The sequence below is a fragment of the Aplysia californica genome, unplaced genomic scaffold (assembly GCF_000002075.1).
Source record: "Aplysia californica isolate F4 #8 unplaced genomic scaffold, AplCal3.0 scaffold00022, whole genome shotgun sequence".
Taxonomy (NCBI): Eukaryota; Metazoa; Mollusca; class Gastropoda; order Aplysiida; family Aplysiidae; genus Aplysia; species Aplysia californica.
This window is the reverse complement of record NW_004797292.1, coordinates 2,442,732-2,467,492: the sequence shown is the minus strand read 5'-3', so window position 1 is coordinate 2,467,492 and position 24,761 is coordinate 2,442,732. Positions and strand designations below refer to the sequence as shown.

The window sequence follows — 24,761 nt, the reverse complement described above, 5'->3', positions numbered from 1 at the left end:
AAATACCCTCACAACCTGAGACAGTATACACACACACACATACTATCTACACACCCAATAATTTACAAAGAATGAGAACTGCCGTTACTATATTACTAAAAAAGGAATCTCTTTGTTCTATTTTATACAAGCCTTTTTTTAATCTTCACATTTGTGCCATTTATTTTCTTCATCTTTGTCAAATCCAAATAAAGGACAATAATATTGGTCTAAGATGTATTGCGAACAAAAAACTCCTCCCCACAAATCAACCAAAATGGAATAAAGTTGTATAAATAAAACATGTGTGACTGTGCTAGGTTACTCTAAAGAAACATACAAACAAGAGTTCTTTGGTTCTACACGGATCGGACAAGTGAATAAATCAAAGGCCATTTTCAATAAAACGACATATCCTGATTTTGACACAAAAGGAAGAGCCAGACTCCCTCAGAAACCGCAAACATGGTTCTAACAAAGTAGCCGCTGGATCGGGAAAGTAAAGGGACTGAGTGAACAGTCTTCAGCATAACAGCAACGGTTTAGCCTTTAAACATTCAGTACCAACAATGACATTCAGTATGCTGGTCCCTGCATGTTCACTTTTTCTGACCCCCCTCCCCCCCAAAAAAAATCACGCATTGTCTCTCAGACAAGAGATGTGATGCTGAAATATTTTCTTTAAGAACAGAAATGAACCGTCCTTATTCTGCTGATGAATATGACGTGGCTGGAATGAAAACGAACCCACATTATGCCAAGAAATGAACTGCATGAAAGAAGAAAATAACAAATCTTCCCTTTCCTTTAAAAATCATCCGACGCTAACCCCCGATGAGACACCTCATGAGAAGCGGTGCGCTCCCGAGTTATCACAAATACTTGGACTTGCTGGCGGAGCTGAGGGATAGAAAAAAAACTGGGGGCAGGGCCAGTCGCTGGGGGGAGCCTAGGGTGGAGGACTTTCAGCACACTGGTCCCTGTACATTCATTTTTTACAGACCCCCCCCCCCCCGACAGACTGAAATCATGCATTGCCTCTGAGACAAGAGATGCTGATACATTTTCTTTAAGAACAGAAATGAACCCCCCCCCCCACAATCTGAAATCATGCATTGCCTCCGAGACAAGAGATGCTGACATATTTTCTTTAAGAACAGAAATGAACCACCGTCATTCTGTTGAAGTAAATGACCGGCTGGAGTGAAAACGAACCCACATTAGGCCAAGAAATGAACTGCATGAAAGAAGAAAATAACGAATGTGAAGCATGCTGACAAAATGAGTTACTTCTTGCAATCCATAAGTGAAGCTATTGTCAAAAAATCGACACTAGGGTCAAATTTATAAATTTTCTATTGATGCCATATTCTTTAAGTATAACATACCTTTTATTATTTCATACTTATAAACTATAAAAACTTCACCTGTAAGTGTGATGTATCCATTGCCATAGGGCTCAAATCCCAGAAGTAACCCATTTTGTCAGCACGCTTCACAAATCTTCCCTTTCCTTTAAAAATTAACCGATGCTAACCCCCGATGTGACACCTCATGAGAAGCGGTGCGCTCCCGAGTTATCACAAATACTTGGACTTGCTGGCGGAGCTGGGGCCGATGGTGGCCCACTTGAGGGACAGCTTGCTGGGCTTGGGGGCAGACGGCGTGGCGAACACTGGGGGCAGGGCCAGTCGCTGGGGGGAGCCCAGGGTGGAGGAGCTGGGGGAGCCTCCGTCCTGGGGAGGGTCAGGCTCAGACTAGATTTAGGGCAGCAGGTCAGAGGGGGAGGGGCGCTCGGAACATATTCCTAAATAGGCTATGGGACCAAATTCGCAGCATTAAAAAAAATTTATTTTTTTTCTTTCTGGAAATAGATCTATCAAGATTTTCAGAAGCCTCAAGATGACTCCTAATTTTTTTTTGTGTGGAAATATCAAGATTTTCAGAAGCCTCAAGATGGCTGCTAATATAATTGTTAATTGTGCTGTTATTAGGTTGCTTGATATTAAGCTGAACATTTTGAAATGGGTGACAACATTTTCAAATAAATAAAAACTCTCCACCGATATATCTCTCATTTTATAACACGCCATCTAAGGTTTTTCTATTAGTACCACAAAATTCCATGTTGACCTCAATGAATTTTACACCGTCAGTTTTCATATGACCCTGACAAACTAAAAAAGACCCCCAAAAATGCACAGCTCAATTAGAAGAAAAATGTTCTTTACATTATTACATGAAATGAACTTCCTAATCGTCAAACTGTAACAATAATAATACAACCAAGCTGTGGCTAACAGCATTAAAACTTGTCCCATAGCCTACAACAAAAAGATACAGGAAAGTAAGAAGTGAAATTCCTACGACTGAACTGAAGCTCAGAGCTTCATAACCAAGTGAAAGGAACGAGCGTAAAACAGAGAGGCCTGAATCACTAAAACATACTAAATCTAAAAGAACGAGTACAATTTTTTCTAAAAATTCAGGGGTGGATGGCACAAAGAAAGAAAGCACTAGAAAACATGATGTAAAGCACTAAGGAATTTTCTTGGTGCCATCTAAATCTTCATAGACCTTAAAGTTTAAATATAGTTTGTATTTTAGATTTCTAAAACAGATAACTATGGACATCAGAACCAAACTTGCCAGCATTAAACAAAATTATATTTTCTTTTAATATCAATTTCACTTGGCCATAGCTCTTTATTTTCTTAACGATCTTTTGCTTTCAAGAGAACTGCTTCAAGGGCAAGTTACTTGCGAAAGGAAAAAAAGTCTTAAAATTATATCTACTAATTGCAATTGAATCTTCCTCATCTTTGCAAGTGCTAAATATAGCCTACTCTTCAGTGTAAAAAACAACAACCTGAAAAGGTTTCCTTTGGAACACTTCAAACAGTAATTGTATATATACATTGTATTTGTAGGCGTTTTACACCCTCACAAACACAATTTGGACGATTAAGTAGGCCGCCTGCTCCGACCATGACTGTCAGGACCAAACTGTGCTGAGAGACAACTCAACTTCCCAACTGAGACACTGTGTGAGGCGTTATGTTGGACTCACCTGTAAGGAGTAAGCGCCTAAACTAATGGTATCACTGTCATCAGCATCATCCACCTCCTAGGAACAAATTTGTTTTATTGTTTTAGTAAGTGTTTTACGGCACTTGCAACACAATAAGGTCATATAAGCGCCGAAGATTAGAGGTGTTACAAGAGAGTAACAAACACAAAAAAGAAGGAGGGGAGATAAAGACGATAGACGTTTGATAGGAAAGAAGAAGCAAACCACACCAGAGCACCCGCCAACCTACAGTTTATAATTTTGAGCTTTGCTATACTAAACAGCACAACAACTTAGATTTACAAAAGCATGCATTAATGGGCTGATAGAGGAAGCATTTGAAAATCAAACATTTGTAATAAAGAATGAGGCATGATTAATGGTAACACCTGTCAGGCAATGAGTGATTGCAAAAACTGTTCAAAATGTTTTCCTATTTCTTTTTCATAGATCTTTCCAGAACAAAAATTTGAACATAATGAGTTACTCTGCATATCAGAAAGCCCAAAATCATGTCTTTCTTTCATTGCAATATATCGTGCAGCCATAGTTCTTTAGCAACAACTTTTGCATTAATGAGAACAGCTTGTTTCTGTTAAATTTTTCAAATTCAAACACAATCTGTGAACGGAATGAAAAAAGTAATAAAATCAGGAGTACAAAGAATCTGTAAAACATACATCAGGCATCAACTATCCCATCACATGTAGACACACTGAAACTAAACTGTACTGTGGTCATACAAAACTAAACTAGGTACAGTTGTATGTCACGCAGGAATCATAAGAACAAGATGAAACAGTGTGACAAGTTAAATCTATAAAAAAAAACTCCTTACAGTTAAATCAAACGTGCTGGCAAGTTTTCTGACTTGACCGAACTGAAGATGTCTGGAGTCTTTCACAAACGGGCTCAGGCCATGCACCATTCCAGAGACAGCTCTCTTCAGTTTGCTGGGAGTCTTGTTGAAAGAAAACGCTCGGCTCACACGGCGACTAAATCTGAGAAACATCAAAATAAATTCAGCTTAGTAGAAGTTTTTGAAATATTTTTTAGTAGAGGGTTTTACGGCGCTCGCAACTGCATAAGGTCATATGAGAGCCAAGGGGTGGGTGTCAACAGAGAAGTCTTTACAGGGAATCAGACTTACTCTGCTCACCTCTCTAGCTTTAACAGCACAAGGCCTGCTTTGACTATCAAGGCACCCTGGAAATAGCGAGTCACAAGAGTGTGACAAACATACAAAAGAAGTAGAGGAAAATGACAATAGTAAGGATTAGGAAAGAAAAAGCAGCAGTTCCCTGTTGTAGTTCAGGCACAGTTATGAGCATGACATTGTATGACTAGCCCATTTACAATTCTACCATGCATTAGAACGAGAAATCCCCCCCCCCCCCCCCCTTTGGGAATGGCCTAAAGACACTTCAGTCAGTGGCACCGCCCCGGGGGGTATACGGTGGTCTATTTTACAGGCCCTTAATTAAATGTTAACAGACTGACAAGATCTTTTACAATCTACGACCTAGTACCCATTCACACCAAATGATAATAATAACAATAATTATAGATTGAATTAAAAAGCCCAGCCCAACCCTTACAGCCCTTTCAACAAATGAACATAAACGAGTTCACAATGCCATCACAAAGTGTATACAAGCAACAGAGTAAGCAAAATAGCCTTTTCACGACTCTTAGAACTAGACAAAAGCCAATAATCTGTGTTTATACACATCAGAGAAGAAAAAAAGAAATGCCAGGTGGTGTATCTTTTCATTCTTTGGAAACCCAAAGACACACTATGTACATGTATACCTCACTGTGGAAATACGTCACAATTACAAGAAACTTCACACGATGTGAACTTTGCAGCAGAAGCTACCACCCCAGTACTGTGATAAAGATACTGCTTCAGTAGAACAGACCCGTGTATCCCTCCCACTTAACAAACTCAACTGTACACATCAAAGAGTAACATTTTAATATGAACATCGACCAAAACCAAACCGTGCTGCGAACCGTTGTGAATGCAACCAACTAGTGGTTTCACGCTCATATGAAATTATGCAGTTGTGAGCGCAGTAAAACTCTAACTAAACTAAAGTAACACATCAAAGAGCATGCCGTGTCCTTTTTTTCTATCCCACTTACAATCTCCTTTCCCTGCTTGCCCTTGGCTTACCAGTAGGAGATTCAGTTTCTGAAAACAACAACTTACTTGAGAGCCTTGTGTCCTTTGTGCAGATCTTTAGTAGTGATGCCGAGTTCTTCACCATTTACCGTTGCTAAGAATGTTTCCTGTTTAAAAAGAAAAAGAAAGAAAAGAAAAAGAGGATCAGTTTGAATTTTAGAGCCAGGGTGTTTCTTTCAGGGATACCTATTCTACTTGTCAAGTCAATAAATAGGTTGTGAAAAATTTAGGAAAAAAACCCCTCAGGCTCAAGTCCTGATAGAATTCATGCAATGGACCTTTGCAATTGAAAAGTCAATAGTCGCTACAATGTAGAAAATAATTAAGAATGATAATCGCAATATAAAGCGAAATGAAGTTTTAAAATTTTAAAAATTAAAACACTCCTGAGACTATTTTTGTTATAGATGTGTGGGTATACCTTTTAAAATGACATCTGACGATGCCCTATTGGGATCAACATAAGGAACAAATAAGGTAACCCCCCCCCCCCCCCCCATATTATGGCACTTTGTTAATGAGGAAAAGTAATCCAGGAATGGCAGAAAAAAAAACACACCAAAAAAACAACAAACCCAAACAAATAAAAATCTATGTCAACCGATGTTTCGGCCAAACCAATAATTTTCAACTCCTAAAGCAATAGGGACCATCATGAAAAACTTACAATATCTGGCCGACACAGGACAATGGCTAGGTTCTTGCAGATGCTGTTCAAGACTTCTGACTTGGAGACATCTGCGTCCATTGTGAAGCTGTAGAGTTTCTCTTTGGTCACGGCACTGTCCCGCACTATGAGGGCGAAGGCCTGGCCACAATCTGCAGCACAAAATAAAATAATAATAAACAGAACGTACATCAATTTTTTTTACTAAACTACTCACTATCCCAAGATGCATCCTTGAATCTCTTTAGTTTTAGTAGAGGTTTTACGGCGCTCGCAACTGCATAAGGTCATATGAGCGCCAGAAGATTAGAGGTGTTATAAGAGAGTACCAAACATAAAAAAAAGGAGGAGAGATAAAGACGATAGTTGTTGGATAGGAAAGAAGGAGCAAATCACACCAGAGCACCCGCCAACCACCCACCTTGAATCTCTGCTGGGGGGGGGGGGGGGGGGAGGAGAGGAGGAGGAACTAAAAAAATCCAATATCTTATCTATAAACACAGGTGAAAGAACAATACACAGCTTAGGCAGAGACTTGTCACAAAGACACAGACGGGACACACTTCAATTTATTCAAACAGCCACACAGTAAAAAGGGATATAATCGGTAATAGTTTCTTCATGCAAATCTTAGTAAACTTTACCCCAAAAAATATACAAAATTTAAAAACAACCCCCCCCCCCCCCATCCCCCCCAAAAAACCAACCACAAACTTACAAAATACACCCAAAAAACAGCAACAAACAAACAAAAAAACTCTGAGGAAAAACAAGAGGGGGAAAAAAAAAGATTATGTAACAATGAACAAAATTACAGTACATCAAGTGGGACCGGTTTTGGCGTAGAAGGCTAAAAATGTATACTCTCACATTCTCAAATCCAGGAAGTTCGTAACAGTAGACTAGCATGCTCTTTACCTCTAACAATACAAGTCATACACACACACACACATTTAAAAGAAAACAACAACAACAACAACAACAAAAAATTCATGTAAAAAAATAATAAAAAATAAAAATTGTGCTAACCCTCTGCTTCAGCCACATCAATGACTCTCTTGATCGACGTCATGGCTATGATGTCCAGATGCTTGTACGCTTTCTGTGGGGTCTTGTGTGGGACGGCCGGACTCCGAGAATTTGAGGATCCTAACACTTTCATTCTTCTTTTACAAATCTGAAAGCGTGAGGTATAAATGTTAAAAAATTAATGAACTCCATATTTATTGATCCTTATTAGGAGAATTGGTTTCCAAAAATATACATAAATATACAAAGATAAATACATACACAATAATATCATAATGTTGTCGAGTGAATGCCGAATTGGAAATGAATTTTCCATGAATAAATACATTAGAAACAATTGAATCATCGTTTATTTTCAAGTTTGTAGGACATGTTCTAAACTTAAAAGCTAATTTTCTCAAAATTAGATCTTTATACCCTACCTCGCAAAACGGGCAATATCTCAAAAACTACTTGAGATTTACCTAAAAAATTGAAAAACCACTGTGTTCAGCATTGAATGTCCTATTAGGTACAACCCTTAACTCACAATGGTTAAAATCCGTGACTTTTCGTACCTTCCTTTAGGCACACACACACATATACTGACCTCAACATTATCTGAAAAAATGAACAAAGTGAGGGGATCTCCACGAGAGGACAAATTCCCCGACAGCTCCATCACATCCACTTTCATGACAAAATGACGGTTGGAGGACAGAAGGGTTGCCTGGAATAAAAAAATATTAATGAGTGAAAGGGATAAGAGATCTGTAGGAAAATCCATGGACATAAAAAGTCGACTCATTCTCATCCGCAAATGGCCATGTTTCGACGATCCATGGACATAAAAAGTCTACTCATTCTCATCAGCAAATGGCCATGTTTCCACGAACCCTCACAAATTCATCTCTTTCTATTTATGGAAAAAGAAACACCACTACAGAATAAAACCAGCACCAAAAGAAAGGGAAACAAGCGTGAATTCCTTACTAAGAAAAAGGCTGCTTTGAACTAACCGTTGAAAAACTTTAAAATAAAAAATGAAACCATGATCGTAAGTTATCTGCAGATCAGAAGAAAGTAAACGGAGAATAATAAGCTAATACAAAGAGACTGAACATGAAACTGTACATCTGATATGAAACACATCAACAAGAGTTGAATGAATGAAAGTCATGTTGATGCCATACTGGCCAAAGTCCCTTATGCCACGCTTTAAAGATTATTAGAAAACAGTTTTTCACAACAATTTGAGCGGACACATTATGCATAGAACAAGCAAGCTATACATTAATCATCAAATCCAAGGTGAAACACAATGGAAATGTGAACAGTTTCCAGCTCAAATCATATTAAATCACCCTTTTTTTAGTTTTAGTTTTTATAAAAGTTTTACGGCACTTGCAGCACAACAAGGTCATACAAGTGCCGAAGATTAGAAGTGTTACAAGTAATACAAGAGAGCAACAAACACAAAAAAAAAAGGACGGGAGATAGAAAAGATACATTTTTTAATAGGAAAAAAGGAGCAAACACACCAGAGCACCTGCCAACCACCCACTAAATCACCCATGGCAGTTGAAGAATAGACAAAAAAAGTGAAAGTCAAACAATTGGTATATATACATATATATATATCTATGTGAAAGCAGTGACACTTACTGGGCAGTGATCTATGTCGTTCACAATATCAAACATCACAACCTGACTTTCTGTTTTCCTTTTGTCTTCATTTATATGTCTGAAAAAAAAAAAAAAAGCAGTAAAGAAATATAGATTTCAGTAACACAGAAAGATGGCAAGATACAATAAGCTGCACACTTAGTCATACTGATTTAAAGGAAGAGCAAATGAAGCAATATTCATAACAATTCTATCAAACATTAAACAACATTTCTCTTCATTTGATTTACTAAAGATGACATGAGGACTTACAATCTCTTGTCTCTCAAAGATCACACTCATTACTATTTGAGATGATGAGAAACTCATTCGGCTCATCGCATAGAATCCCATGTAAAAAATATTCAGAGGTCTGTATGTTTGAGAGAAATTTGGAATATCCCAGTTGTCTTGTAATAAAAGTAAGACGATGTAAAAAACTTCAGGACCATTTTAGTTCATTACATAGAATTCCATATTTGAAAAAACAACACTCTAAATACCTGAATGCAACAGGGAAATTTGAAACAATTCTATTCTTTAAAAAAAACCCGAGCCCTTTCAAAGATTGTCTGCTCAGAGCTATGCTCCCTAAGACTATCCTCACATTCACTCCAACCTAGGTTGTCACTTACGTCATTATTGCTTTTACTTTCTCAATGGCCTTTTCCAATTTCATCTTATCAGGATTATTGCTGTCAGTTCTTTTCAGCAAATCTAAAGGAAAAGGGAAAAAAAATAAAATTTATTTTCAATAATGGTAAGAGCATATATCATAATACAGAATACGAAAGAGTAACATTAACTTTTGCATTTTGACAGGTTCTATTTATTTTCAATAATGGCAAGAGCATATAATGGGTATGAAACTGTAACATTAACTTTTGCACTTTGACAGGTTCTAAAAGAAATAATCCCAGTAAGCGGTGTTTCCAATTTGATCACAAACTTTTGACTTGCGAGACACCACACCATAAAGCATAATATCATATCAGATCCAGGCATCAAAACTGTAATCTACAATCAAGTGACAAAGCCATGCCAGCAACATTAATTAAAGGACAGTGAAATCATCCCCCCTCTCTCCCCGCCCCCCAGTAACCGCAATGCCGTTAACTTGTACCAATCATTCAATAAACAGAGGACAAAATATAGATTTTTATTAAATTAACTGGGAGTAAAACAGCGTAAAATTTACATCGCAGCACACCCACTGACCTTGTAGCAGTAAAACAACACTTGGCAGTCTCTGCACGGGTCGGATGAGCAGCTCCTGCAACGACTGACGCCCACACTCTGGTTTACTCAAACACAGCTGGAAAAGGAAGAAAGTACATTGGTTAGTCTGTGTGCACAGTGAGTTGGACAAACTTCTCCAAGTAAAAAAAAAAAAAAATTTTAGTAAGAGTTTTACAGCACGTTCAACACAATAAGGTCATATAAGAGCCGAAGATTAGAGGTGTTACAAACAAACACAAAAAAGAAGGATGGGTAGATAAGGACGATAGATGATTGATAGGAAAGAAGGAGCAAACCACACAAGAGCACCTGCCAACCACCCACGACCTACTTGAAACAATGTTGATAGTTTCAAAGGTGAATTATCTGGATTGGGTGGAAAATTATTCCAGAAAAGCAGACAAAAATAAGAGCCCGCTTACACAGTTGCCGCATTTGCTAAGGGTTGGAGCTGTCGCACTTGATAACTGTTTCTTTAGTACCGTCAAATACAAAACTACGCCACAGTCACCAACGGGAAAGGAGAAATCTGATAGACCTGTGGTAAACATTTGTGCACACATGTCAGTGATTTGAACACCTGACCCAGCTAGACATGAAAGGAAGTCAGCTGAAGATGCTAGAACCCTTGGACAAATATAAGGTCTATTTTTCTGTCACAAGTGAATCTCATCTTATGCCTTAACGTAACTTTCAAGAGAACTTTTGATCATTTCTATTGAAAGATTTTCTGGTTTTGGGAAAAGATCAAAGCAAGCAATGTTCTTCAACTTCTATCAAATCACTATCTTTCGCCTGCAAACACAATGCATCCTACCGATTTCCTACCAAAATAGGATCCGCAAGGATACCCCACCTGACTGCCCGTTGTGTGACTGCCTGGGTGGAACAGTATCACACCACCTCTTTACCTGCCCTGCACTTAGCGACCTGCATAGCACCTACCTACCTGCCTCCCTAGACATCGGAAATGCTCTATACAACGACAAAACAGCTGATAAAAACCTGTAAATTCTTTGCCATATCGACAGACTAAAGGGATAGAGCTCAGATGGCCCCTGGATCAGTAAAATAAAGTCTTCAACTTCTACAATATATTGACTGCTCAGTGTAAGACTGTCATACGTCATTTTCCAAAATAGCATATGGCGGAATCTAACTCCAAGCAGGCGATGCAAACAAACAATATCTCAAGAGGTTTTTCCACCAACATTCAAAAAGATTCTTGGCCGTGCAAATACACTCCTATAAATTTTCTGGCACAGCAAGTGTGAGAGCCAGTTACCATCTATCCACCGGTCAACTGTTGGGAATTCCCCTAAGCAATAAAGAGTGCATCCTTGCAATCTTTGACATTGACTAACATCGGATAATGATGAACACCTTAACACGGGGTGCCCATTAGGGGATCAGGTCGGGTCGGTTTGCCAGCCAGATTGAGGGTGCAAAGCGGCTATTGTTGCACAAGCCGACTGCACCCGACTCATCATAAAAAACACCCAAATGCGTTCGTTTTCAGGCGACGAGTCGCGCGATTGACCTAACCCGACTCAACGCGATCCTATTCGCAATTAGCACCCGGTATAACCCCCAATCTCTTAGTTCCCAGCAATATTAACTCCTCGTCTTTTCTATGGGTAAACAGTATCTTAATGAAAACATACAAATTGAATCCTTACAGCTGATGTCTAAGACACTGTCACACACAGCTACTTTGCTTCAACTTTTACTCAGTTGCAACAACACTATAGATGAGTAACAACACTCTTGATGGAAATCTCGGATAAAAATCCTTATTAAAAAACAGAATGCAGCATCTCTATGCATGTACCGGTGTAAATATGTATAGATACATAACAGCGGGGATGTTAATAGGTTTTGAAAAAAAAGTCGGAAAATATACGGCGCGTGCGCACTGACAGAAATAAAAATACAGAGAGACTAAATTATATTTGTTTCTTTCCCTCCATTACAACAAATAATCTCTATTTAGTATATATATAATATGTACTGTTTATAGAGTAGACTTTTGTTGAAAGCTGGGGCCCAAATGGCAAGTCGGCCGGGAAAAAAAACGGAAAAAGCCGGAAGATTTACATTCCTGTGACAGGATGGAAATAGACATGTCATTGAGACTGTGCTACAGAAGAAAAAAGGGAAGAACAAGTTACCATGAACTCTCCTGCTCACCTTGAGAAAAGCATGAAATCTTGGGTTGGAGCCGTCACACTTGATTATTGTTTCTTTTGTACTTTCAAAGAAGTTAACAAAGGGAGGGTAAGCCTTTGTAAGCTCTTCCGCCTGAAATAAGAAATCACAAAATCAAAATAAATTTATAACAATCAAGTCTGAAATTAAATTATAAGATAGAAAGGAAGAAAGAACTCATAAGAACGAAAGAAAGAAAGAAAGAAAAAGATAGAAAGAGAAAGAAAGAAAGAAAGAAAGACAGAAAGAAAAATGAAGGCAGTTCTTATTCTCAAATAACAACAAAGAACTCATAAGATAAAATGGTCGCTTTTAAGCACAAGGGGGCTATCTATCCCGAAAAGTGCTGTTTTGAGAAAGTCAAAGTACAATTTTTGCCCCTTGTTCAGTTTCGTTAAAAGACCGGGAGAGTTTTCTCTATAATCAAACAAATATACACACCAATGAAACCATACTTCTTCTATAGGTAGGGCAATGCCCACTTTTGGTGCAGGTCAAGATTTCTGGAAACCTCCGAAATCTAGGTGAGCCCGCTTGTCCTTTAAAAGCAACCAAATGTTGCCATGGCACCTGCACGAATTCAGCTCATAGTGCTCATCTCAAACAAAAGTCTTGTCATGGTCCATACTCCATGGGTTTGAGAGCTTTAAGGCTGTAACTCAACAATGACAGTCACATTTTACACTCAAAGCAAAGTTTTCATGAAGTGTTTACCTGGTCAGCACAATAATGGCTACATTTTGCACCCCCTTAAAAAAAAAGAAAAAAGAAAAATTTACCAAAAAAATTCTGAAAATGTACAAAACAACCACGTACACTATTTCATATATGAAACAGTCAGTAAATCAATTTGAATGTTCCAACTGACTGGGCCACTGTACTCAAACAACACTGCTTTCTCTTGTGTGGAAAATATCTGCTTATATAAGCATACAAGCATTACAAAAATAAAAAGGGCTCCCTCCTAACAAATGATTTAGTAGTTTTAGTCACGAGTTTTACGCCACTTGCAACGCTATTAGGTCATATAAATGTCAAGGATTAGATGTTACAAGAGAGCAACAAACACAAAAAGAAGGAAGAGAGATAAGGACGATAGATATTTGATAAGAAAGAAGCAGCAAATCACACCAAAGCACACGCCAAACACCCACTCATTGAAATGAGACGAGAAGAAATGTAACAAACCCTATTTAAGATGCAGTCTCCAACACTGGATTCCTCAGACCAGTTCTCTATCAGCTGCGTCAACGAGTCACGCAATTTGCAGTGAACATCGTATATTGGGGGAATATTGCCAAAGATGATCTTGGTGTCTTGGGGTGCCAGTATAGCTCCGTTGTACTGGTCAGGTTTTTCTATCTCTGCTTTGAATGTCTGCAAAAAAGTATGAATACAATTCATAAATTACCGTATCAACAAACACAGAACCATAATAAATACATAATTAATCATGAATGCATTTACTGTTATATAATATACAAATGCATTTCCAATTTCTGCTGTTTATTTGCCCCTGGTATATAATATTTTTAAAAAGATAAGTATTGTAACCCATGCTTATGTGATTCCAGGCAGCTGCAGTACTGCAACAGGGAACTGCGGAAAGGAGCCCTGGAAGGTTAAAGGTTTCTCTATTTTTACTTCCAGGTCGGCGGGTACAATCGCAGCGAGGTTGTAGTGTGCACTGAAACCACCAGAAAACGACCCGACCCCATCCGCACCCCCTATTAGGAGCACTCACACATACGCACAAGACAAGACAACAGTAAATACATGTCTCACGTACTGAAACAACCTGCTCTGTAAAACATTTCTCTCTCTCTCTGTTTCATTCGCAGCACCGTGTGACCTTTAAAAAAAATATTTCTCAAGCTGTGTCACTGAAAAACGGAGACACAAAAATGTTGCAAAAAAGTATTACATGAAGGATGGTATGAAGAATCCCAACGTAGTTCTGCTCCGTCTGCAACAGTTCCATCACAACCATCTGTCTCTTGCTGATCTTTCCAGTGGTAGTTGGCACATTTTCTTCTTTGTCAATTTTCAGCTCAGCTGTGGAGCGGAAATGGAGGTCATGTCTTATTCACACTAGAATCACCTTGAAAAAAACTTTCTCTTTCTTTTCGTTGCAAGAAATTGATAAGTATATTATATCCACACATTAGTTCTGTATTTTCTAGGAATATATTCACGTGTAAACTCTGGGTGAGGAAATAATTTTACTGTAAAGATAAGCAGCAAAATGACATCCCCATAGCATTTACCGTTATCTGACGGCTGAAAAAAATGAAATAATTGGGGGGAAAAAACCTACTTCTACAAACAACACTCAGTCGCTTCCATGAGTTGTTTTGAATTATCAAAAAGAAAGCTATTAATATCAATGTACTTCTCAACATCATACATATATATGTCTTTGTGATCTGTAGCTGCCTGTAACATATCTCACTACTCTGCACCTTCCTACTATTGTCATGCTTCTCCCAATTAATCTCCGCCATTCTATTCTCAATTTCTTCCAAACCATCAGTGACACCCCAATCCCAATCTCTCCCAAACCATTACTGCCATCCCATACCCAATCTCTCCCAAACAATCACACCACCAGCCTATTCCCCCAGCCTTGTGGCATATTACTCTATCCTCCCTCGAGATCTATCATTTTTCTCAACAATTGGGAAAAAAAAAAGCTGTTTGTAAAAGTTGTGGAGTGCCTTTGTCCAACTTACAGAGATGTGGGTCTGTCTTGTCAGGCGTGTAGGTCAAGTCTAAGAAGGAGTCTGGGCTCATGGAGGTGGCGCTCACGTCAGCCGACGACGAGCGCCGCTTGTAGTTCATGAAAGGAGAGCCTTCTGTCTCTGCTGCCAGTTCCTGGAGACGCTTCCGTTTCCGAGATTTAGCCAGTGCATGACTGCTTCTCGGGTGTCTAGCCGGCGTAGATAACTGGGAAATACATATATTGACATTAGTATGGCTATGTTGACGTGATTAAAATAATTCAGCGAACGCTTTTCATATTGGTTTAAGTTTTTATTCTGATCCATAACAAACTGGCACCATTTTACACTTTAAAATCTGTTACTTTGCCATACCAGTACAAAATTGTTTAATGTCATGTTTCAATTTCAGGAGGACTGGGATCAATTTCAATGTGCATTTTGAACAAAATTTTAATAATGTATTCCCCTGGATCGTGACATTCTACCATTGCAGAAAATAAATTCAGAGTGACCTCGTACATTTTGAATAATAAAGATTATCTTTAAGAAATTATGTAAAGAAAAAAATAACAAGATGCAAGAAATTATGTAAAGAAATTAATAACAAGATGATAAATGCATAATCACAATTAAGCGCAGAAATCACAGACAATATTTAATAAAATTTGAAAACCTGATGTACCCCAGGAATGCATTAAACATCCCCATGGCTGAAACTTCCAGTAGTGTATGAGAAAGACTATTGTAAAGTATAGATTGTGAAGCGCATAGAGCTTTCTTTTGAGCAGGGGTTTGGTCTATACAAATGCTATCTATTATTATTGTTATCATAATAAAAACATCTCCCTCGGAAAGAAACAAAAACAAAAAATAAAACCAAAAAACCCCCAAAGGTCAATCACCTGAGACACCAACTAGGTAACTATTCATTTGATTGATTTGGAACAGAAAGCCACCGTTTCTTTGGGAAAAGAGAAGAGGTTAGCGTTTCCCTCACCCATTTATCCTGTGTTTTCCCCTCACCCATTACCAGAGCGAGCAATTATTACCCCCCCCCCCAAAGAGTAACTGTCTAATGTGCTTTCTCTTTGAAACACTTGAGTCTCTTCTCAATACAATCTTACAGCTTGTAAGGCCATTTCCCACAATCAAAAACCCAACTGTGATTTCAGAATGTTTAAGAAAGTCTATGGGGCAACTTACGATTGTCCACCTCACATTATACCCAATTCCTGCCAGGACAGACGTAAAATTACCTTTTCAAATGTGTAGATTTGTTCATCAGCACAAGCAGCCATCTGTATGCAGCCCCAAAACCACTGTGACAAAGACAAAAAAACAACATAGCAATGTCAGACAGAAGATTTAGAATAAACAAGAATACAGTGGCACTAAAATTTTTAGAAGTAAAACAATTACGAGTCCTTGACATAAATGTGCCTTAGCCCATCTTTAATACAAGAACCATTCCTAGCCCATGGAAGAAACCTTGTCCTTAGAGTTTGCGGTCAGGAACTTCTGGTTGCATGTAAAAATAACCACTCTCCATGTTGAGGTACACATGCTGTCGTTCGTTATTTCGGCAAACTATTGCCAAAGCCAAAGAGTAAAATGATGTATCAATTCTCCTTACCTCTCCTCTGACAATGAAAGGTGGTAAATGTATATCCGAAGGAACGTCCTTCACATTCTGGTTGTCGATAACTAAATGGGTTACATCCTTGGAGCCTAGATCAGCAAAGCTGCCACCTGAAGAAATAACAGAACAATATAATATATACTTGGCATAAAATTTAAAGCTCAAAGTCAAGGGGGGTAAAATGACAAGGAAAAGAATAAAATATATTTATGAATGGCTTGGTATTTTCCTGAGCATAGCAAATTGAAAAAAACAACAAACCCATTAGCCTCTGAGGCAGGACTGACATAACTAGGTATATTGACATCGTTAGAGAAAATCCAAAAAGAAATACAAAACAAAACATCACAAGGTACACTTATAGCATTATATTATTCAAACAAATTTTACCAGTTGTATTTCATTTCACAGATTTGGTGATCGTTTCTCTTTTTCTGGCATGAAACTGAAAATCACGGGTACAAAAGAAGGAATAATTACCGTTCTCAATGGTAAGCTCTTCCATATGTTTCTGTTCTTCCGCAGAGAAGCCGAGAAAACTGAGGCAGCATTCATAGAAAGGCTTCATTCGGTATACATTCTGTAAGAGACAAATGAACCATTAATTACGAGTGAAAGTTGTAAAAATCAAAAGGACTGAAAGCTACTTGATCACTGCTTATTGTCACTTCATTTAACAATATCCATAACAGCATTCACACCCCCCCCCCCTCCTCTTCCAATTACCTCTGCCAATATAAAACGTGGTGCCCATTGGCAGGATTGGTTCGGTTCGATTTGGTCCTTGGGGCTAGCCAGATTTTCCTTCATGGAGGGGCAAAAGCTACCACCATGGCACAAACCAAACGAAAGCAGAAACCGAACCGATCCTCCAGTGGGAACCGCCTATTACAAAAAAGACAGTAACATTATTAGACAGGGGCCTGGGTGATATTAAGACGCCCCCCTTTCCCTTCCCAATGTGGACAGGTTCAGGACGTCAAGGGATGTTAGCAGGACAACATCCTCGAAAAATCAGTTATTTTGAAAGGAGAAAAAAAAAAGAACCTACCTTACATAGGCAAGTTTTTGAAAATTCACTCATGCACACCCATGAACAGAATTATACTAATTATTAAGGCCACACATTTTCATTCATTTTTGTCCTTTCCATTTATCCACTCATCATGATTCCACACACTACACGACACGTCTTTTAAGTTTGACAGCAACAGACGGGGAACAAAACTAACCAGCTGAGGATTCAGCGCACTTGATTTGACATCTTCTTTGTCCGACCACAGACGACTGATCCAGTCTTCACTCATGATCGGCTTGCCCATGTTGACAGCAAACTGGAGAGAATGTAAGGGGTATCATCATCAATCAATCAAATCTTAACACATTCCTGCCATTCACATTTTGTCATAGAAGCAACTGTCCAACTACAAAGGGAATTTGGACATACAAGTCCAATAATATACTAAAGCTATGGAAAAAAAACCCTACGAGTATAAATGATGCCTTATTGCGCATAAATATGAATACTTTAAAAAGAAATTTAAAGCCACTGAAAACTGACTGTCTTACAAGTTACATCTAGTTCTTGAGCAAAGTTTAAAACTCGTGGTTTGATGCTGTTAAGACTACAGCAAAAAAATTCCCATTTGATCTATACAGGAGCCACAGGAAAATTTTTTTTTAGGAAGGACATTTAGAAGAATAAAAATCCAAGAGAAGGAGAATGCTCCTACTTAGAGGAACTCTTGAGTGTAAAAGCTGAGATTGCTGGTAAAATCGTTTCTCATATTTATACGCGCTCTCTTATGACATTGTGAGGTTGCGATCGACGTAAAACTGTTACCAAACTGAAACTGAGATATATTTATGTGTATCATTTTCTAAAGATTCTGTCTATCTATTATCTATTTGTGGTGGCCGAATTTTGCTATTCAAAAGGCTTTTTAATGGCAGCATCGATCGACATGCAGTTTTTGCCAAAAGATTCTTTAAATTATTCTCCAGATCATGACGCCCTTCATTTTTTCCGTTTTGAGACAGTTTAGCTGCAAAAAGCTAAATTTCTTTATTTCGCCAATCGCTATTGTAGGCCGACGCTTCTGTCTCTGCAATTTTAGAAAATCCGGTGCAGAAATGATATTTTGCAAGGCGCATTTTGTTTTGAGAGTATAGATCTAGATCTAGACCTTCTAATATTTTGCATCTCTCAAGATTTATTGCTCCATTCCAGTAGAGTGTAAATATAGTAGGCCAATGACTTTCAGTTGATGTTAATGCACTGATCATTCCTTTCATTGAAAGGGGGCCCAACTAGTAATTTTATAAAAGTGTCATCTGTGACGCTCTTACGCCAGAAATGGCTACTCCTTTCTTAACTGACATATATGTAACAACCCCCCCCCAATAAAAAACCCAACAACACAAAACCCCCCCCACCCCCCACCCCCAAAAAAACAAAACCCACCCACCAACACAACAGAACAAATTGTACTTACTCTGTATTTAGCACCATGTGTAATGTTAGCCACCATGTGAGTGATGCGAATGCTTTCATCTTTGCGCACACTGCCTCCCATGTAATGCACATGATCCACCAACCAAATCTATTTTGCACATAAACAGAAAAACACGAAGAAATGATAGTATCATTAAAACTAGAATGACGATGAGTAATAAAAGACTTATGAAATCAAGTAGCCATGACAACAAGTCTAAAAATCATCTAGCTGATCACAAAGTTACAAAAGAAACTGGAAAACTTTATTATTTACATTTGTACAAAAGCAATTAAGGTTTCTTGCTCCGTGAGCCGTTATTCTTCTCTTAAAAGTCCAAGCCAGGAAATCTGGAAGACATTCAAATTTGAAGAAGAACTTTCAATATGTTTTTAAGTGACTTTACAATAAGGGAATAGCTGTATGAAAGCGCTAGTCTACAATGAGTAAATTCTTAAAATGCAATATGTATTAACGTATTTTGAAAAGAATTAAAATAGCATGCAACAAATTACAAAAGAAAAATACATGCACTTAAGAACTGAAAAGTGTCATAGAAAATAAATAACATAACATCAAATTACTTACAAGTTTTTCTTTGTTTTTGAAGCCTGTAAAGCATATCACTTGATCTTTCATCGAAAGATTATAAAGTGGACGTGTATTGACTGGCAAAAGCTGAGGACGACGTAAAATCATTAAAATATTTATTCACTGTGCATACTTTTAAGGTAACCCAAAAAAAAAAAAGAAAAAAAAAAGAAACCTCACGATCTCAAATGAAACATCATTATCTCATATAATTCAAAATAAGCTACTTGGGAGGTTGGACGTGCCATTTCCAAAATCTATCAAAAAGATACAATGAGAGGATATAGAGTTTGTTTCACCTACCTAACATAAGTCACAGGCAAGTAATGTGGGTATCATAGTAAGTTACGATCCAGAAGGAAAAGTTCTCAACCAGTTTTTTAAAAAAGAATGTTTCCAGCATCTTACATCCCCATTGAAGGAGAAAAACAACAAAACCAACAGATTGTGGTACATCTAAGATTACAAATTACACTGCACATTTAAGACATAAAGAAAGACAAAATGTTCCAATGGTGCATATATGTAATTTGGGTTTGAGTTTGAGTTTCACAACGTTCTTAACAAAAACAATGTGAATCAAAGAAGCTCAGAAACATTTTGGCTCTTTTGGTGCCCCTAGGGTTTCAAAGCTCAAAAAGATTTTGTCAATAACACAGACAAAAATAATAATAAAATAATAAAAATAATAATAATGATAACAGATAGTATTTGAAAAGTGCAAATTTCCTCTCAAGAGCAAGCTCCTCGCGCTTTTACAAATCCAATAACTTAAACGGAACTATACACACCAGGTCGTCTTGGGCACAATGGTGCAGGACGGTTGGGCCAATGATGCGCACTTGTGCTCTGCGTAGTTTCATGAAAGTCTCCCCCTCAAATTGGGCAACAACAAACGAGGTTTCACATTCGCAGGCCCATTTGACCAGCTCCAGTCCAGTTTGTGATGTAACCACATTGGAAACACCTCGGATTTTCTGAAAAGCATACGGAATTTGGTTGTTTGAGTAAAGAGAGGCACATCAAAATGAAAATGGTTAATAAATGCAGAAAAACAGGAAAACAAGACACATTTGAATAGTCTAGGTAATAAATTCATAGAAGAGAAGATACAGAAAAAGCAGTTGGAATTGAAAAATAAGAGAATTATAACTACACTACCATCCAAACACATGCTAAAAAATGCTGTAAACACTTGAAAGTTCTTGCTTTAAGAAGCACTTTCAACATGAATACAAAGAAAATTTGTCTTTTTACCCTTTAATAGTTAATTATTAATTTTTGGAAAGCTCAATCAAGGAGAATTTCGATCCAACCCGGTACAAATATGCGCATAATATAAACATAATCTATTCGTCATGCGTCAAAGTATAACAAAGTACTTGGCACAAATAGAAAAATATACACTATTGAAACTTTTAAAAATTAAGTCACACAGCTCGATAAACTCAGATGGGAAGTAAAACTAAAAATCCTACCTTAGCAACATCTTTTAAATGTTTTGTATCTTCTCCTACAAGTATAATCTGTTCCACTGCTTCCTCTGAAAAAAAAAAAAAAAAAAATTGGAAAAAAAGAATGATTTACTGTATGAAAAACACAACAAGATGAAAAAAATAAAGTCAGTTAAAATTCCAGTCACGGCCGACATTTCCATGAGAATTTCCCCCTTTATGAAACAAATTTGTTCCCGATGAAAAATGGGAGCCCTCTCCAGTAAAAATTTCCTTTTCTGATGCATGCATGAATCAGTAGCTACATAATGACCCCATGCTCTCACAGACAACATATGTTCTCCTGGGGACGTAGAATCAATGAAAAGACAAACAGTTCCAAGGCAATATTTTTTTTAATGGCTTGCAAACTCTAAACACAGAACACGCTACAACTTCATTTCTCATTAGTTTCTAGCAAAGTTTTCTTGCTTCAAACTTGAATCTGTCCAAAACATTTTAATATTTAATAGGTGATAAGGGATGGGAACAAGATGTAGAATACCATCACATTGACATTATAATCATAATGGGTCTCAAATACCGTACAACTTGGCTCATCCATTTGCTTACACAGAATTATATTCAATAGGCTGCTGATGAACATGACAAAATATGATCAAGTTCAAAGACAAACTGATCTTCCAAGCAAAAGGAAAATGAAAATATAGACGTTAAAAATTACTTTTCTGATACATGCATGAAATGAATCAGTAGCTAAATAATGACCCCATGCTCTCACAGACTCAAATGTTCTTCTGGGGACAAAGAATCAACAAAAAGACAAACAGTTCTAAGGCAATATTTTTCAATATGGCTTGCAAACTCTAAACACAAAACACGCTACAACTTCATTTCTCATTTGTTTCTAGCAAAGTTTTCTTGCTTCAAACTTGAATCTGTCCATAACATTTTAATATTTAATAGGTGATAAGGGATGGGAACAAGATGTAGAATACCATCACATTGACATTATAATCATAACGGGTCTCAAATACCGTACAACTTGGCTCATCCATTTGCTTACAGAGAATTATATTCAATGGGCTGCTGATGAATATGACAAAATATGATCAAGTTCAAAGACAAACTGATCTTCCAAGCCAAAGGAAAATAAAAATATAGATGTTATCAGTTTAGTAAAAGGAAAATGAAAACATATACAATATACATAATCAGTTTCAAATAATGAAGACAGAACCAATGAAACAGATACCATCCAGTCCATACAGTTTCTGTGAAAGTTCCAAACTTTTAAAATCTTTTGAAGATGAATTGGACTATTACAGATGAGCACAGAAAACAGTATATTTAGCTGAGCAAGTGCCTATCTTGACCTGGTGGTATTAGTTCCCAATCTGAGTTGAGTGAATATTTCGCATTCTATGAATTATTAACTTTGAGACAACATGACCACAAAAGGCATGGATGTTAGCAACAAACAGCACATTTCTTTGATGTGCTAATATTTTGCTGTAAAAAAAAAAAATGCAACATTATTCAGAATATAAAGACAAAAGGACAACATATAAATAATTATTTAAGTATCTGAGACTGAATATAAATAAAACTAAAACAGCAAGGATCGAGAATACTATTTAATTTTTAAAATCTTACACAGAGTAGAAGAATTGTGACAACAAACTAATTTTTAAAAATTCAGTAATGCACATTTAGTAGTAGGCAAAAATTGGAAACACTGGCTTGAAAGTCTGTAAGACCTGCAACAAGAATCATTGTTTCAGTTTCGGAGTGACAAGTTGATACCTAGGGTACTGAATCGTTAATTTGACATCTTAGGAAACTTTTAACTTTCATACCAAGAACAAAAGAACTACTTTTTATATTCTTTTTACAACATAAGATAATCACGAAGAAATGAAGTGAGTACAGATAAAAGGTAAACAAATAAAAGAATGAATTCTAATTATTGAGCCGACAGGCAAAAAAAAAAGAAAAAAAAAGAAACTCAGATTTGGACAACAGACTTTCTATGGCTGGAAAATTAATAGTAACAATCCTGTGCTCTTCCAAATTTGCACAAAACAAGTAGAATTTAATACACCAGGTCATGATTTTGAAAGATGGAATAAGGCTTTGTAAGTGATTTGTATACTCTAACATTTAAAAGTTGTTTTGGTTTTTTTTTTGTCCTTCTGAATGATTAGAAGATCATGACATATGAATAATAACAATAATAATGGGGTCACTTACAACATTTCCAATCTTTTTGAAAAACATTTTATCACATTTAAGCAAAGAGTATTTAAACTAGAGACAGCTTGAAGCACAAATTGATAGGTGGGCCAGCTGAGCTTGGCATCAGGGATGTAAAGGTCATCAATAGTTGGGGGGGAGGAGCCTTTACCAATGCCGTGTGTGCTAAATATCAGATTTTGGGTACACCAACAAAAGCTGTCACAACATGCACCGGGCCAAAGACACAAGCACAGTAGCAAATATTATAACAGTGGTGACAAATGTTATTATAACAGTGACATCGACCCAACCAGTGTGCGCAGCTCTTTAAATTTAAACAAAAATTCAAAAGGGGAGAATGAAATGGAAGTCAGATTTTACTCTCATAAATACGAAGATTTATTCCTTTAAAAGACATGATGCTTTTCTTCTTTCTCACAATACTGACAAAATGTTTTAAAGGTACTTAGAAAGACCATTGCTGAGAAGAATTCAAACAGTTGGTAGTATATATATTTGTTTTTGATTGGTCAGCAGTAATTCATTTTCAAGACCAGTATCTATCCCTCTTTAAAGACTGAGCGTTTATATTAAAGCATAAGTCCCTGAAAACGAAAGTCTTTACTATCTGAAAATTTTTTCTTGTTTATAAACATTGTAGCCTAATTTAGATCCCCCCATTAAAGTATCAGAAAAGGTTCTGAGAAAGCCGACTAAGAACAAAGAGTGCACTCCTGTAACCACACTGGCAGAAAAACAGACGGAGCAAGCAACACCAGACCGCCTCCCAACCACCTTCAGCAAGCACAAGCCATGTGGTGCTTACATAGTGAAAATAAATATAATTACATTTATATAGTGCATTATATTAACGCCCTACGATCCTACCTGTAGCCTGCTCTATGCGCTTTACAATTAATATTACCCCCAAAAGACCCTTGAACAGTCAAAAACATTCTCGACTTCCCAGGAAGCATACAGTGCAAGCTGCAGCTTACACACATTCAAATTATCCCATAGTCCCCAATCAAATCTGTGGTATTGTGCCAAAATAGAAACTTTTGCCTCTCAATGAAGGACAATCTGGCCCCAACTCAATTCGATTGAATCCAATGGCTAGTGTGCACTCGGTGTTAACCTTTCAGTGGTGACACTAGTACAGCCAAATGAAGATACTCAACGACCAAAGCTACAGCCACAAACCCCACATCCCCATATTCTAAAAAGTGGAACATGATTATCATTAAGACAGAGAGTACGTAAACGGTAATGTAGGGGGAAAGAGAATTCTCATCATAATAAAATCAGATTCTTGAGGTAAAACTGATGTTTATCTTTTAATCTGCGCCAGTTCATTTTATTAAAGAATTTTCTAGTGACATTTATACTCTTCTACCCACTGACACTACAGGAGAAGCTTTACAGGCTGACAGATGAACTGAACAGGACGACCAAACCACGACAGATACCAAACTTCAAGTGTGGTGCGATCGAGAAGAAGATACTCTTCTAAATGAGGGCATGTTTTGTATCCCCAGACCTCTCAAAAAGTGACTAGACCAAGGACAACGTTAAAACAAATAAAATGGAAAAGGGA

At 37.4% G+C, this 24,761-nt stretch overlaps 1 protein-coding gene across 1 annotated transcript in view; it reads right to left on the bottom strand.

Annotated features, from left to right (window-relative positions):
• Positions 1-1,525: 1,525 nt before the first annotated feature.
• The window catches only part of LOC101853281 (protein ECT2), a 27,092-nt gene continuing 3,856 nt past the window's right edge, over positions 1,526-24,761 (bottom strand). The window contains exons 2-23 of the mRNA XM_013088183.2: positions 20,951-21,015; positions 20,264-20,449; positions 19,470-19,559; positions 18,882-18,989; positions 17,619-17,720; positions 16,867-16,966; positions 16,381-16,496; positions 16,004-16,066; positions 14,757-14,970; positions 13,949-14,079; positions 13,213-13,401; positions 12,007-12,117; positions 9,796-9,892; positions 9,213-9,294; positions 8,578-8,656; positions 7,523-7,642; positions 6,934-7,081; positions 5,905-6,056; positions 5,265-5,344; positions 3,888-4,050; positions 3,050-3,106; positions 1,526-1,715 (exon numbers count right to left, since the gene is read on the bottom strand). Of these exons, the coding sequence (XP_012943637.1) occupies positions 1,560-1,715; positions 3,050-3,106; positions 3,888-4,050; positions 5,265-5,344; positions 5,905-6,056; positions 6,934-7,081; positions 7,523-7,642; positions 8,578-8,656; positions 9,213-9,294; positions 9,796-9,892; positions 12,007-12,117; positions 13,213-13,401; positions 13,949-14,079; positions 14,757-14,970; positions 16,004-16,066; positions 16,381-16,496; positions 16,867-16,966; positions 17,619-17,720; positions 18,882-18,989; positions 19,470-19,559; positions 20,264-20,449; positions 20,951-21,015 (2,609 nt within the window). The 3' untranslated portion in view covers positions 1,526-1,559. The remainder of the gene's footprint in view (positions 1,716-3,049; positions 3,107-3,887; positions 4,051-5,264; positions 5,345-5,904; positions 6,057-6,933; positions 7,082-7,522; positions 7,643-8,577; positions 8,657-9,212; positions 9,295-9,795; positions 9,893-12,006; positions 12,118-13,212; positions 13,402-13,948; positions 14,080-14,756; positions 14,971-16,003; positions 16,067-16,380; positions 16,497-16,866; positions 16,967-17,618; positions 17,721-18,881; positions 18,990-19,469; positions 19,560-20,263; positions 20,450-20,950; positions 21,016-24,761) is intronic.